At 33.2% G+C, this 16,432-nt stretch overlaps 1 protein-coding gene across 2 annotated transcripts in view; it reads right to left on the minus strand.

Moving 5' to 3' along the window:
- HELZ (helicase with zinc finger) overlaps window positions 1–16,432 on the minus strand; it is a 196,711-nt gene that overhangs the window by 121,731 nt on the left and 58,548 nt on the right. For both annotated transcript variants that reach the window (XM_044673963.1, XM_044673964.1), the window contains exons 9-11: window positions 15,798–16,095; window positions 3,918–4,185; window positions 2,618–2,951 (exon numbers count right to left, since the gene is read on the minus strand). In XM_044673963.1, the coding sequence (XP_044529898.1) occupies window positions 2,618–2,951; window positions 3,918–4,185; window positions 15,798–16,095 (900 nt within the window). The remainder of the gene's footprint in view (window positions 1–2,617; window positions 2,952–3,917; window positions 4,186–15,797; window positions 16,096–16,432) is intronic.

Raw genomic sequence — 16,432 nt, forward strand, 5'->3', positions numbered from 1 at the left:
TTTCTGAATACAGAGATTGTTTAGGAAGACTGGAATGATACTGCTATAAATTATATGAAATGTTTTTTTCAGGTTCCAAAAAAACTGAAAGCAAAAAGGTGTCGACCAATTGGTGGACAGATGAATAAATTGTGGTATGCAATAGAACATTATTATGGCATAAGAAATAATGAATATGAAAAATTCAGAGAAATGCAAGAAAATTTATAGATCAGAGTATAAGTAAGCAGAACCAAGAGAATGATCTTTTTCAACAAGAACAATATACACAATGACTACTATAATGTAAACTGCATTCAATAAATACAACAAAACAAGTAAAAATATAACTAGTCATGGGTAAGATAAAAAAATGAGTTTTATTTTGTTGGCTTATTTTGCATAAGTATTTTGAAACAAGGGAGTATTTCATTAGGGGGAGTGAAATTATCAAGGAAACAGGTGTTGTATAAAAAAAGGCATTAATTCTCCTTCCTTTAACTTGAACAGTGGGAGGGCTCTAATTATAAAAAGTTTATCTAGGCTACTGGATATAATCAACTTATTAAGCTGTAAGGTTCACTGTGTAGAAGAGGGATCTATTTTGGAAATGAATGTTGAGGTAAAAACAAATGGTATCAATAAAACAAAAAATTTTGGATAGCAATAAAACTTTCTATAGATCACATAAAATACAGTCTTGTCATCTTTATCTTTTCTTCCAATTTAGTATTTATTTTAACCTTTGCTCTCATAAGTCCTGACTGTTCAAAGACAACTGATTCTGAAGTGACTCCCACGTTGATACCTAGTTATTTCCTATTAAAACACAGTCAATTTCATTTTTTGTGACGTTTGTAGGTGCTCACCATGTCAAGTGCCTTCTAATTCTTTTAGAAGAAAGGGTTAATGATATTCAGGATAGAGGTATTTGAGTGGTCTATCAGCCTCTGGCCTTTTAAATTTCTTGATCTTAAACCATATTTTCCAACATGTTTTTTGCCATCCTCCCCTTTTCCCACCTTCACATTGAAGTCACCAAGTATCAAGGTACACTTTGGAAGATCTTGTCAAGTTCTTCATAGACTTTCACTACTTCTTCATCCTCTAAACAGATGTTGGTACATAAGGTGCAATTATCTTCACTGTAGTCTGTTTGCTTACGTTCATCATGAGCACTGCAAGGTGAGATGACCAAATTTCCCATGAATTGATGTTTCTTATTAACTTTGGGTATACAATGAAACTAACTCCAGCAATTCCATTATTCACCTACACAAGGAAAACTAATAAACCAAATTTTCATTTAATTTTAACTAATTTGACTTTTAGTTTTATTTATAGTAAGTCCATGGATGTAATTCATTCCTCAAAAAAATATATTGTCATTGGATGAAGACTGAATATCAAAAGTACAGTTAAAATGCTAAAGATAGTATAAGACTTATATGAGCTTTCAAACACTTGCCCCGCTTTCCACTACTACAACCATTCACTGTGGAAGCCAAGACCATTTTGTATTTTTACATATTTCATGTGTCCCAATGACCAAGACATTTATTACCTAATAGGCAAACTTCTACTCTTCATATTATGCTATTCTGGTGCTTGGGCAATACAGTCTAGTGCTAAAATTGTATTCAAAACCTTAAGCCCAAACACAACCTGCACTCCACTGGTAGAGTATTTGAGACCCCATCATCTCCTCCACAACACAGTGAAGAGTCAGAAGAGAGACCAAAAACAAAATAAAGGGAATACAAATCCACAAGCCTTATAACACGAGGTCCTAGCTTCTATACATCCCCTAAAGTGGCTTTCAGGGGTAGCAAGGTAACAGATGAGATGGAAAACAAGGACTTGGCAACAACAGAGCTTTCACTCTCCAAGCTTCAAATGATTTAGGACATCTTCTATGACACTTGGATTTACTGTAAGTAACAGATGGTCACATTGGACAGAAGGGGTAGAAAAGAAAAGGAGGCTGTTGTAAAAGAAACTTCTATTTCAATATAGATTAGAATAAATGGCCACTAAAGTGTTTTCATCCTAAAAAAATGTCCTATTATAATAAAAATACTGCAATAATACGATGGATTTTTTTAAACAGAACATCTTTAATTTTCATTCAAAGCCACTTATTTTATATATTGCTTTGTATTAATAAGCACTGAATCAGCAAGCCATTATTCTTTTTATAATAACTACTCATTTTATTTATGTTTAATGAAAGTATTCACTTACCTGGGAGAAGAAAATGACCTCATAAGATCAAGATTTTTTTCCCAGACCTATGATAATGTATCCATCTGCTAAAAATGGAGACTATTCACTGGAGATCTTTTTAAAAGCTTTCCTTGCAATTAATTTTAAAACACTTTTCTAATGTTTATATTTTAATCAAAATAACTATGGTTCTTAAAATACATATGATGCAAGAAAACTAACTTTGTTATATCCCTTACTAGTACTTCAAAGACTACCTAATTCTCATTCCACTGATATGCCCATTCACCTTTAAAGTTGATTACAACTCTGCTTATGGTAAATATATACAGAATAATTCAAAATAATCAAAGGAAGAACTAGTAATACTGAGAATGAGAAAGAACATGCAAGTAGCTTTTTCAAAACATACCTGCATTTCACAATCAGCTCGAAGATTAAGCTCTTCACAGCATTCCCTGGATATCCTCAAGAAAATATAGTCTTTTGTTTTTTCTTCAATAGCTGCTTCAAAAACCTTTTCTTTGGTTCCCTGGGTCTGCACTAATTTCTCTTTAGTGATTGGCAATAAATAAACAGCATTGACTTTGGTCATCACCAGTCTTCCAGCCAAAGTGTCTTCAGAAAGAGTTTCAGTGAGCTTAAAGCGACCAAAAAGTTGACCATTCTGAGCATACTTTGCACCTCCAGAAACACCAGTGAGCATGAAGCTTGCTACAATCTGCAATTGCACTTTAATGTTAAACCTAAATCAGAAAATATGCAGTTAATTTAAATAATTTACAACAAAGAAAAAAATTTTAAACCCTTCTTCCATTTTAGAATCAATAATGTATATTAATAACAAGACAGAAGAGCAGGTAAGGGCTAGGCAATAGGGTTTGAATGATTTGCCCAAGGTCACACAGCTAGGAGGTGTCTGAGGCCAGATTTGAACCTAAGACCTCCCGTCTCTAGGCCTATCTCTCAAACCACTTAGCCACCCAGCTGCCCCACAACAACAAAAAAATTCTTAGAGACCTGGGAGAAGGAAATGCAAATATGCATCAAATATAAAAATAGCAAGCATTAAACTTCATATTAATTCTACTCCGTTGAGGTATAAATTATTTGATTTTTTTTTTTTGCTTTTGATCCTAGTTTGAGTTACTAAACACCAAAAGAAAGCAACTTCTAAATAAGATAGTATTTATGAATGCACACTCACATGTAATAGAAAGGGAATGAGTATTCTACAAAGAATCTTATTGAATATTTTAAATAAATGCAATTTTAAAAAATGAAATTTATTTGTATTTAACTTTGAAATTAAAATTTGGCAAAGTATAGAACTTATTTAAATTTCATATGTGGTAGTACAAAATGGATTAACATTTTATTTTCCTTTTCTAAATTTGCCTTTTATACATGTATTCCATTTTAGACATTAAGAAGGTATCCATTAATAATAATAGCATATTACTGGATACTATAAAATTTTTTAAATGCTACAATGCTTAGCAAAAGGTTCTATTTTTTAAAAATTGAATAAAATATTTATCCTCATAATGACATTTCAAAATACTTGTTAAATCTCATTTTATATGAAAAAGGATTATAGCTAGACAACATGGTAGAATAACTACTTTATGACCTGTCATTCAAAGTACCACATAATAATTTGTAGTATCATGAGGCAAACAGTAAATGAAAAATATTTTAAAATAACTTACTTGCTAACTTCTTTATATTGTGCTATTTCCTCAATATAAAGCAAGTCATGTAACCGTGACTGATAATTGGTCTTTGTCAATGATTTGTCCAAAACAGATTGTGTAAATAGCTGATCAGCAGAAAGAGGAATTTGGAATCTAATAAGAAGGCTTTTCTCCAAATCAGTAGTTTCATTAGGCTCGAAATCTATAATAGTCTTAGAAGTGGAATCCCAGCGCTTTGCAGTCGTTAGTAACTGTTGCCTTGCATGCATTAGGTATTCAAGATCTAAAGACAAAAAGAAAGCATGCTTATATAAGGACTAACAAACCTTAAATACTATGTCCTACGTTTTGTTTGATTTTTATTTTATATGATTAAGACAGAATTGTTCTGTTTGTACTTGACTTACACAATAACTTTTCCCCCACTAGTTTTTATTCCCTAGTTATCAGAATGCTAAGCAAATCTAAAAAAAATAGTAATACAAAAAATAGAAATCTATAGAATGAGTAGACATGCTAGAAAGTTATTAAAAATCACAAAATTGATAATTAAATACACATAAAACAGAAATCTCCAATGTGCAAGAAATAAATATCTAATGCAGCAGGACAAATTGTGCCGAGTATAGAACATGTTTCAGTTCTCACCACAAACAGTTATCTGATCAAAAAGCAAGATTAAGTAGTAATAGTATTTTCTTCTTCTTCAAGATCAAAAGAAAATCATAATAAAGATGGCTATCAATTAACCTAATTCAAACAAGATCCTTGCAGAAGGTAGTTTGTATAAAACATTTTGATGAATCCCAAATTAAAATATAATGGCTAATGTTGAAATTCAGTGTAGCCTTAGAAAATGTAAATTGGAGTAGTTTCCAGGGGTGGAGCTAAAACTGCAGAGTAAAAAAAAAGAAACTCTAGGTCACCATGAGAATCCCCTCAAAGAGTATTAAAATAATGCCACAAAATGAACACGGGAGTAAAAGAACCAACAAGGAGACAGAGAGGAATAACTTTTCAAGAAAAGAAAGACCTAAAAGGTAGGCAAAGAATATCTGGGGCAGTGGAGTGAGAGGGGAGCACAGGCAGCAAGACTAAATAAATAGCAAGGTGTGAAGAGCAAACCAAGAGCAAGTCACACTCCCCCAACCCCACATCTTTTAATCTAGGTTTGAAACCTGAGCCCAAACCAACACTCGGACCCTAAGACCCTGCCTGGGAAAATAGAGGTCCAAGACAATGCACATCCCTGGAGATTTCAAACCTGTAGTGACGTTCAAAATCCCAGGCAGTCTATGCTGAAGGTGGGTGATCTGTGTGGGCACAGGGCGAAGCCAGAAGTGTGGCTAGAGCAGTTTGAGGCCCCTTGACTGACCTAAGGTGGGGGGAAGAGGGGGTGGATCTTTCTGCCAGGAGTTCAGGGCAGAGGTCCAGGATAAGGCAATCAATTGTGTGCCTGATTGGATCAAGTACACTATGAGACCAAAAACTTGGGCCTAAGCCTGGGGCTAGAATTGGAGGAGTCCCTGACCTGATCAAGTCAGAGTGAGACCAAAAGCATATACCCAAGCATGAGGTAAGTCTTTAAGCTATCAACATCAAAGGGTTAATTGAATCAGCAGTGGGTGGGGGCCCCGCAGAGTTCCCAACCCTTAGGATATCATACCATCTTAGAAGAATTGAAACTGGCATAAACCCAGAAAAAAGGCTAAAGTGGCAGGAAGGATGAAATTTTAGAGGGTAGTTTATCCTCCCAGAAAACAGAGCCTCCCTTTTAAAATAAGAAAAAAAGAATGTAACTCTAAAGAATTTTTATGGACAAAGAGCAAGGTACAGACACAGAAGGTCAATGAAAGCAAAGAAAACAAATAGAAAGTACAAAAGAAAAACATGGCTTGGACACGGATTCTGGAATAGCTCATAAAAGACTTCAAAAACAAATTAAGAGAGTCAGAGGAAGAGTAGGGAAGAGAAATGGAAGAAATTAAAAAGGAGACCAGAAAGCTGATGGAGGAAAATCAGGTGTTAAAAAAAATCAGAATTGAGCAACTAGAATCTAATGATTTCATGAAAAATCAAAAAGTAATAAAACAAAATCAAAAGAATGAAAAAACAGGAAAAAAACGAACATGAAATACCTTATTGAAAAAAACTGATATAGAAAATAGATCCAAGAGAGATAATTTAAAAATTATTGGTCAACCTGAAAACTGATTTGAAAAAAAAAAACAGCTTTGACATCATAATATAAGAGATTATCAAAGAAAACTGCCCAGATAAACTCAAACAAAAAAATGAAATAAAAATTGAAAGACTCCACAGATCACCTCCACAAAGAAATCCTCAAATGAGAACTTCCAGGAATATAATAGCCAAATTCAAAAGCCCCCAAGTCAAGGAGAAAATATCATAAGCAGCTAGAAATGAAAAATTCAAAACCCACGGAACTAGAATCAGGATCAGACAGGACTTAGCGGCTTCTACATTAAAAGATTAGAAGGCATGGAATATGATATTCAGGGAGGTGAAAGATTCTAGGTTAACAACCCAGAGTCACCTATCCAGCAAAACTTGTGTATATTCCTTCACTGGAAAAAATAAACATTCAATAAGATAAAAGATTTCCAAGCCTTCCTGAGGAAAAAAAGAGACCTAAACAAAAAATTTGAAGTCCAAACACAAGACCAAGAGAAGCCTAAAAAGGTAAATAGGAAAGGAAAAAAAATTAAGGAACTTATTAAGATCAAAATGTTTGTATTTCTTTATGAAAAGAGGATATCTGTAATTTTCTAATATTGCTCATAGCAATAGAGCATAAAGAAGGAATAAAATTAGAAAGAGGGTGGGAAAGTAAGCTGATTATGATGATAGGATGTATATGATGATGTACAATGATGAAATGTGTATGTAAATGTGATGATATGTATATATGATATGATATGTATTGTTATGGGCAGAAATAAGTTCTGCCCATAACAGTATGTAAATGATATATGTAAAAAAAAAGCAAGGGATGAAAAAGAGGATTTCACTGAGAGAAAAGGGAAGGGAGAGATAAAATGGAGTAAAATTATGTAACATAAAGAGGCATGAAAAATCAATATGGGGGGGATAAGGGTGGTGATGGGCAATGCTTAAACTTTACTCTCATCATAACTGGCTCAGAGACGGAAAAACAAATATACTCACTGGGGTAGAGAATTCTCTTACCCTACATAGAAGTAGAAGGGAAATAAGACAAGAGAAGAGGAAGGTGATTGGAGGGAGGGAGAAGTGGGGTGGTGATAAAAAGGAAAACACTGGTGAGGATGAATGGAGTGAAAAGGAATAGAACAGGATGAAAAGAAGAAAACAAAATGGAGGACAATTCACAATTAGCAATCATGACTCTGAATGTGAATGAAATAAACTCACTCATAAAACGGGAGATAGCAGATAGCAGAGTGGACTAAAAACCAGAATCCTACTACATGTTGTTTACAAGAAACACATATGAGGCAGGGTGACACACACAGATTAAAAGGTAAAAGGATGGAACAGAATTTATTATGCATCATCTAAAGTAAAAAAAGCAGAAGTAGTAAACATAATATCAGACAAAGCTAAAGTAAAAATCAGTCTGGTTAAAAGAGATAAGGAAAGAAATTACATCTTGCTAAAAGATACTATAAACAATGAAGTAATATCAATACTAAACATTTATGCACCAAAATGCTATAGCATCCAGATTTTTAAAGGAGAAACTAAAGGAGCTTAAGAAGGAAATAGATAATAAAACCATACTCGTGGGAGACCTCAACCTTCCCCTAGTAGAACTAGATAAATTAAACCAAAAAATAAATAAGAAAGAAGTAAAGGAAGTGAATGAAATATTAGAAAAATTCAAATTAATAGATATTTGGAGAAAACTAAACAGGGATAAAAAATGAATGTACTTTCTTTCAGCAGCACATTCTACATATACAATGAACTACCATGGACTAGGGCATAAAAACATTGCAAATAAATGAAGAAAAGCAGAAATAATAAATGCAACTTTTCAGATCATAATGCAATAAAAATTATAATTAATAAGGGTAGATGGAGAGGCAAATTTAAAAGTAATTGGAAACTAAATAATCTAATTCTTCAAAACTGTGGGTCAAAAGACAAATCAAGAAAAAGATTACTGATTTCACTGAAGAGAATAACAATGAGGAGACAAAATATCAAAATCTATGGGATACAGACAAAGCACTACTCAGGGGAAAATTGATGTTGCTGAGTGCCTATATCAACAAAATAGAAAGGGAGAAGATCAATGAATTGGGCTTACAACTTAAAAAATTAGAAAGCAAACAAATTAAAAATCCACAGACACAATACTAAATTGGAAATCCTAAAAATTAAAGGAGAAATTAATAAAATCAAAAGTAAAAGAACTACTGAACTAATGAATAAGACAAGGAACTGGTACTTTAAAAATACAAATAAAATGATGTACTAGTAAATCAAATCCAAAAGAAAAAAGAGAATCAAATTAACAGTATCAAAAATGAAAAGGGCAATCTCACCTCTAATGAAGAATATATGAAGACAATTATTAAGAGTTACTTTGCAGCTGTGTGACCCCGGGCAATTCACTTGACCCCCATTGCCCACCCTTACCACTCTTCCACCTAGGAACCAATACACAGAAGTTAAGGGTTTAAAAAAAAAAAGTTACTTTGCCCAATTATATGGCAATAAATATGACAATCTAGGAGAAATGGGCAAATATTTACAAAAAAATGTAAAATGCCTAGATTAACACAAAAGGAAATAGAATACTTAGTTTAGTTTCCTCATTGCCTACTTTAATCCCTTCAATTTCTTTTTCTTCTCTAATTGCTATTACTAGAATTTCTAATAAATATTAAATAATAGTAGTGCATCACAACTGATTTTTTTGGGAAGGCTTCTAATTTAGTCCCACTGCAGATGATACTTGCTGATGGTTTTAATACATACTCTTTTTTATTCTGAGGAAATGCCCTTCTAGTCCTTCACTTTCTAGTGTTTTCAATAGGTATGGGTATTGTATTTTGTCAAAGGCTTTTTCTGCATCTATTGAGATAATCATGTGATTTCTGTTAGTTTTGTTACTGATATAATCAATTATGTGGAGGTTTTTCTAATATTAAAACTGCTTTGCATTCCTGATATAAATCCCACCTGATCATACTGAATAATCCTTGTGATGTCTCTTAGTCTCTTTGCTAGTATTTTATTTTATTTATTTAAGATTTTTGCATCTATGTTCTTTAATAGAGATTGGTCTATAGTTTTCTTTCTCTGTGTTTGGTCTTCCTGGTTTGGGAATCAGTACCATATTTGTGTCAAAAAAGAATTTAGTAAGACTTCTTTGCTCATTTTGTCAAATAATTTGTGTAGTGTTAGAATTAGTTGTTCTTTGAATGTTTGACATAATTCACTTGTGAATCCATCTGACCTTGGGGATTTTTTCCTAGGGAGATCCTTGATGGTTTGTTCAATTTCTTTTTCTGAGATATGATTAATTATGTGTATACATGTCTGCATACACACATTTACCTTATTTTTCATAGACAATTTCAATCAATAGACAAGGCATCCTTAATCTAAGAAAAGGAAAAGCCCAAAACCAATGAGTTATAATTCTATTCTAGTTCTGCTAATATTAATTTTGAGTAGATGGGGGTAAAAAAACATGCTGTGCCTATTTTATAATTGGGTTAAACTAGCACTTCAGTAAATATCTAATTCTCAAGTGTTATGATTAAAGCATTGTTAGTATAAATTTACCTTTTTCAAAGAAAAAATATTTTTTATAAAAAAGGCATATTTTAAATAACAGCTACACGAGCAGAAATTTAAAAAGAAAAGTTTTTTTGCTCATAAGATCATTTCAATGAAATAGCTTTAATTATTCAACTGGAGGCACTCCTAAAACAACAATCATACCTCCATTCGAAACATTAAAAGGTAAGGTGTTTACAATTATTCCATAATACAAAAGATACATCAAAAAACCAAGGTAAAAATAGTCGACATAATTTACAAAATGACTAACCACTCCATGAATAAACAAAAATTCACCGAAGATATCACTGAATTGAAGATATCATTTGCTGGTATAAGCCCTAAGTATGCTTTTTTGAAGGAGAAATTAATTTTATCAGATAAAATTAATTTAATTCTAACTAGACTGGGACTTTATCACTTAGTGTTAGGTTTACTATAAGCAAAAATGGATGCATTTGGATGAAAATGATAAAATTTCCAGAAAAAGATATATCTGATTTTGAAAAAACTTTCCATCTCAATATACTTGGTATGATGCCTTTTGTTCAAATCCATAGTTACCTCAGGACATATGGACCAGGATCCAAAGAAGAGTGTTTCCTCCCTGGAAGTGGAGGATATCTACAAAATTGCTACCCCACAGCAATCAGTCCCCATGTCTCATTTCAAAGTGCTCTTCAAATTCACATTGTCATATAGCATGGCTATCCCCTGAGAGCATCATCAACTTTTTTTTCTCCCTTATCTTACATGGAAGTGAAGCTTCCCTCTCCTAGCCCTACTATTATATTCATAGTAAGAGAGTCTTACATGCTATTCCTTCCCCACAGTACTACAATTGTGTTTAACCACCAGTTTTTTAAAAATCCTTTTTACAATTCTGCTTCTAGCTTTGGACTAGAAATATTAAAGCTTTTTTAAAGTGTGGTTCAAGAACTATGGTATTTTCCCCAATATTTTACATAATTTGATGATTCTCACCTTGATACTCAAAAGTATCTCTAATTATCCCAAATAACACCCAAATAAAAAAAAGCAGAATTCAACCAAAATACATTTTAATTCCATTTTCAAAAATAAGGATTTTAAAGGTTGTGGGAAAGCAAAGAAGAACAATTAAACACAATTAAGACAGAGAGAGAGAGAGAGAGAGAGAGAGAGAGAGAGAGAGAGAGAGGGGAGAGGAGAGAGCGCGAGAGCTAGAGAGAGTTAGTTTGGTTACCAGATAGTGAACTTCTTGACCACAGAAATTCATTAAATTTATGAAAATATAAAACAGTCCATCCCTTTCTATTTCCTCCAGGATACTGGAAGAGCAGGCAGGAATAGGCCAGAGTGAACAAATTTACACAGCTTTTTGTCCACTACAAACTTAGGATCAATAAGTCAACACACTATCGGAAGAACTGAACCACACCCACATTAAGACCCTAAAACAAAATTAAATTGTAGGTAAAATGAAAGGATAGCCACTAAACTGTTCATACAATACATCAGAGAGACAGTATAACAGAGAAAAAAGGCACAGATTCTAACACCAAATTCTGTCTCTCATTCTTCCTACGTGTGTGATTTTGTGCCTCAGTTTCCTCACTTGTAAATTGTGGGAATTGGACATGCTAACCTCTAAGATTCCTTCCAGGTCTAAATCTATGATCCTATTACTATGTAGCATGCATCTCATAGAAACAAGGGTAGACATGGTAAAAGATTTCAGAAAAATGACAAAAACAAAACACTAATACAAACTCATTGGGGGAAATGGGAATCATGAGATCCTAGATTAAAAGCTTAAAAGGATCTGAAAAGTTATTTGGTCCAACTTGCCCCTCCCTGCCCCATTTTATAGATGAAGAAATTCAGACTGAGAGAAGTTAAATTGCTTCCCCACGGCCATAATGAGAAAGATTTCTAAGCTATGCCTTTCTGATTCTAAGTCCTACTTCCAAGTTCTAATGCTCCAGCTATCTAAAACTCATACAACAGAACTTCAACTAGCATTTAAGTTCTGACCACACAAGCAACTGTAATCTAGCAAGACTAAACCAGGGGTAAAGAGGAGTAGGTAGCTCAGTGGATTGAGAACAAGGCCTGGAGACAATAGGCCCTGGGCTCAAATCTGGCCTCAGACACTTCCTACCTGGGTGACCCTGGGCAAGTCACTTAACCTCCAATACATAGTATTGATTCTAAGGCAGAAGGTAAGGGTTTTTATAAAAAAAGAATGAACAGGATTTAAGTTTTGGTGGGGTTTGTGTGCTTTTAACCAATATCGAAGCTTTTTTATTATTTTCTAAATCTCAGATCATAAAATGTTTCATGAAGCTTATGTATAGTAACTTATTTTCTATGCTCTCAGAAACAAGTTTTATCTCAATTAGGTAAGAATTTTCTTGCATTTTATATATTACAGGTTAAGAAATACTTCAAAAATCACCTCCTACATTTATCACTATCTGATAAATAATTCTAGGTCAGTTGTCTAGTAAAATGAAAGTAAAACCACATCCTACTTAGCACTTAAAATTACTACATTTTATCTAAGCTTGCACTGTGTACAAAAATAGTTGATTGGCACCAAAGCAGCAGAAATATGAGTTTAAATTTCTTTTATTTGAATATAATAGACTACTTGTGTTTTTTCAAAATGTCATGTTGGAGAAATGAAAAGAGTTTATAATATATTTAGATATACAGGCCCTCCCCAAGTTACTCGAAGTTAATTTGATAACTTATTAGGTACACACAGGTCACTATTCCCTCCCCCTCCTTCTTACCACCCTAGTTTTAGAAAACAAGCTGTCATGAGTCAACCAGTGACTTCTGGTGAGCATCAGGGGACTTTCAAGCCCAATCTGCATTATCATAATCTATCTTTCTCTAAAATTGAAGGATACAAATATTGTGGTAGTCTCCTCATTTATGTCTTTCACAGCACTCATTTCAATACATCAACAGATATATGATTTTATCAAAAAAAACATTCTTTCCAACAGCTGAGATGTCAACCGTTTTACATTTCAATCTTTATTCGTTTTAATTCAACAAGAATCTACTAGGTGTCCTCTGTCAAGGAAGTACTGTGCTCAGGTTAAAAAGCCAAAAAAAACCAGAAGTCTGTCTCCCAGAAGTTGATATTCTACTTAACATTTGTGGCCAAATGTATAATTCAAAAGTGAGTATTTTGGTGTCGAGCCTCTTTAAACTTAATTAGGATGTTGACCACAGCCCCCTCAAAGGTCTGTTATTGTCACTTCAGGCACTGTCTCAATATCTTTAATCACCTACCCATTTTTCTAACTCTTTCCTACTTGTCTCTTTTTCCTTCCTGTTTCATACCTCTTTCTGCTGTCCAAGAACCAACTAAACTAAGGAGGGAGTTCATCACCTACTATATGATGGTTTTTTCTTGCTATAGTAATTTACAAAGGGTACCTACCAAAATTTAAAAGACCTACAATATGTATCAGTGGTAGATATGATGATAATGATGATAATAGAAGTTATATTAATAGCAACAACCACTTGCATTTATATATAGTACTTTATAATATATAAAGGACTTTACATGTTACTTCAGTGAAGGAATATCTACAGTCAGTCAGTGAACATTTATTAAACACCGACATTATGCCAAGCGTTATGCTGAGGGTTGGAGATACAAAGGCAAATGGCAGTCTCTGCTTTCAAGGAAATTTAAAGTATAATAGGGAAGACAGCATTCAAATAACCATGTACAAATATGTATAAAAATAGGAAAACCAAGAGATGGGGGAAAGAAGGAGAGAATCATAGGAATGGGGGACAACCAGTAAAAATAACAAGTCAGGAAATAATTGTCTCATGCAAATAACAACAATGATGTCAGTGTCAATGAATTTCAGAGTATGTGGAGAAAAATAATATATAAAAAGACTAGAAAGGTATGAATGGGTCAGATTGAAAAAGACTTGAAAAGAGAATATTTTATAGTTGAGTCTAAAGGTGATAGGGAGCCACAGACGATAAGAGGGAAGGAAAAACATAGACAGAGGGATACAGAGAGAGAGACAGAGTGCATTAGATCTGTACGTACATTAAAATCATTTTGACAGCTGAGAGATGGATGGACTGAAGTGGGAAGAAATTTTAAGCAGGAAGTACAATCAGAAAACTACTGCAAAAGACCAGGCATAATGTAATGAGTACCTAAATGAGGTCAGTGGTAATATAATTAGAGAAAAGGAGTCATACACAAGGGATGTTACAAGAGCAAATTGTAATGGATTTGGAACATACTGAATTATAATAAATAAGGGCAAATAGTTGAAGATGATGTCTATATTGTGTCTTGGAGGATGATGGTGCCCTTGATAATAATAAGGAAGTCAGGGAGAGGGGAAAGGTTTTGAGGAAAAATTAATGAGTTTAGAGAATGCTAGGTGGCTTGATGAAAAGAAACCCATGCCTGAAGATGAAAGGTCTTGGGTTCAAATCTTCTCTCAGACAATCCTAGCTGGGTATTCCAGGGCAAGTCACTTAACCCCAAATGCCTAGCCCTTACTGCTCTTCTGTGTTGGAACGAATTGATTCCAAGACAGAAGGTTAGGGTATAAAAAAATTAATGAGAATAGTTTGGACATACTGAGTTTAAGATGTCTACAGGATATCCAGGTGAAATATCCAAGAGTTAACTGGAAAAGTGAAACTGACAATCAACAGAGAGATCATGGCTCTTGTTAAGTATTTCAATGTAAATACATAATATTTACAATATTTAGAAATCAAACAGGGTTCTAAGGATCAGCCAAGGAAACAAACCATCTCTATCATCCATATCATGGTTTCTTTAAGAAACTGTTTTCAAACTATCAACTTGAAAACTTCTGGAACATAAACCATTTATAAATCTGGTATTTTCTTTATAGATGTGTCTATGGTATAAATTATGCTTTCTAGTCCTTAGTACTTGAGCTTCAAACTCTGAATAAAACAAACTATTAAGTACATATGAGTTTACTATAAATTAAAATATCTAAGCTAGCTGGGTATATGATAATTATACAAAGTAATCTGTCCTGATTTTCAAGGACTAATTCTTTGCCTAAAGAAAAGAACTGATCTTGTTTAAATAAAAAGACCCTTGTAGTTTTATGGTTTTAGAGCTCCTGGCAAGATATTAGGATTCTTTCAATATCTATCCACCTAAATTAAGGATGTCAAAAATTCGTTATCACTAATAACCAAAACTGTAAGGCCTGTTTATTTTATCTCAACCCAAATGCCTTAAGTCCTTCTTGTTCCTGGCTTATCTCTCTTTTCACCTTCAAAATAATTCACAATTAATTGGACAAAGACTTCTACATTTTTTTTAATTTTATTCAAATCTGTTTCTAATGCCAGATGTTCCAGTACTTTCATTCAGCACTGCTATTGGCCATTCTACATAGTACAGTGTGTTTCTATGCCATCTCCAACTTATAAAACCTGCTCAAAAATGTATTTTGTAAAACATGACAAATTTAATTTAAATATTCATTAGCATACACAAATATAAAAATAAACTTGTTTTTTTATTTATTCAGACCTCACACAAAATCTTTGCCTATTTAGATAGTCTCTGTACTGGGAGTAACATCTATTATGCAGCATTTTTCACTAACAATTTATTTTATCTAAATAAGCAAAAAGTGTTAATATGAATAGTCATCTAGGGCATGGAATTCTCCTGTTATAATAAACTAAACATACAGACTACTATTTTATTGACTACTACAAGTAGCAATATTTGAAAATAATTATTGTAATAATTCTTATATCTAAAAGATAATAGAAAAAAGTTAATAATATATAATTCTCTATTCATAGAAACCTTAGAATTCTAAAAGAAAGATAGGCATAATAAGGGATCCTTGCATCACAAGAACAGGGTACAAAATGGACATTATTAATTCTATAATACTAAACTTACATATTACGTAAGAAATATTTTAATTAATTTGGAATCCCTAATCTCTATTATTACCTACTCATAGATCATTTGGAGACCAACACATTTCTTTTAATAGAACTACTAAAGGTCCCCTACTAAAGGAAAAAAATTCCAAATATTACCTTCTGTAGAAGCAGCATCGATCATTACTCTCTGCATGAGCACTGGTTCTAATCCAAAGTCGAAAACTATGGTTTGGCGAAAAGTTCCAAATATTTCTGTGTTAAATGCTACCCCAACTTTATAAACATAATGATCTAATCCATTTTGGGCCATCTTTCCTCCTATCCATTCTTGACAGTTTTCTGGGACTTCTTGTGATACTTGGGTAGTACTATCTCCAGCAGATATTCCAATGATACTAAAATGAGGACGATGAGCATCATAAAGCAGTGCTACTCGATACAACATTCTTGCAGGCTACAAGAAAGTTAACAAATATTAGTATTTAAATTATTTCCACAGAAAGGTTTAATTTTCTCATATCTCTTAGAATATATTTTGGAAATCTACATTTTTACTGAGAAGCTATTAAAACAAAAATTAGAATCATAAAAGCAACTATTAAAAAGTTATCTATTTGTGGCATATGGCTTAACCTTTCATTACTATCCCTGGTATTTCTCTTGTCACCTGTTTTTCAGGTCCTCCAACTGTTTCCCTAGCCTTTTCCCAATCTGCAATACATCACAAGTGACATTTCTGAACACTGAAGGAAGTTCACAGCCAGGTACACAAAACACCCAGGTATGATAAA

This window comes from Gracilinanus agilis, chromosome 4 (assembly GCF_016433145.1).
Source record: "Gracilinanus agilis isolate LMUSP501 chromosome 4, AgileGrace, whole genome shotgun sequence".
In the NCBI taxonomy this organism is placed as follows: domain Eukaryota; kingdom Metazoa; phylum Chordata; class Mammalia; order Didelphimorphia; family Didelphidae; genus Gracilinanus; species Gracilinanus agilis.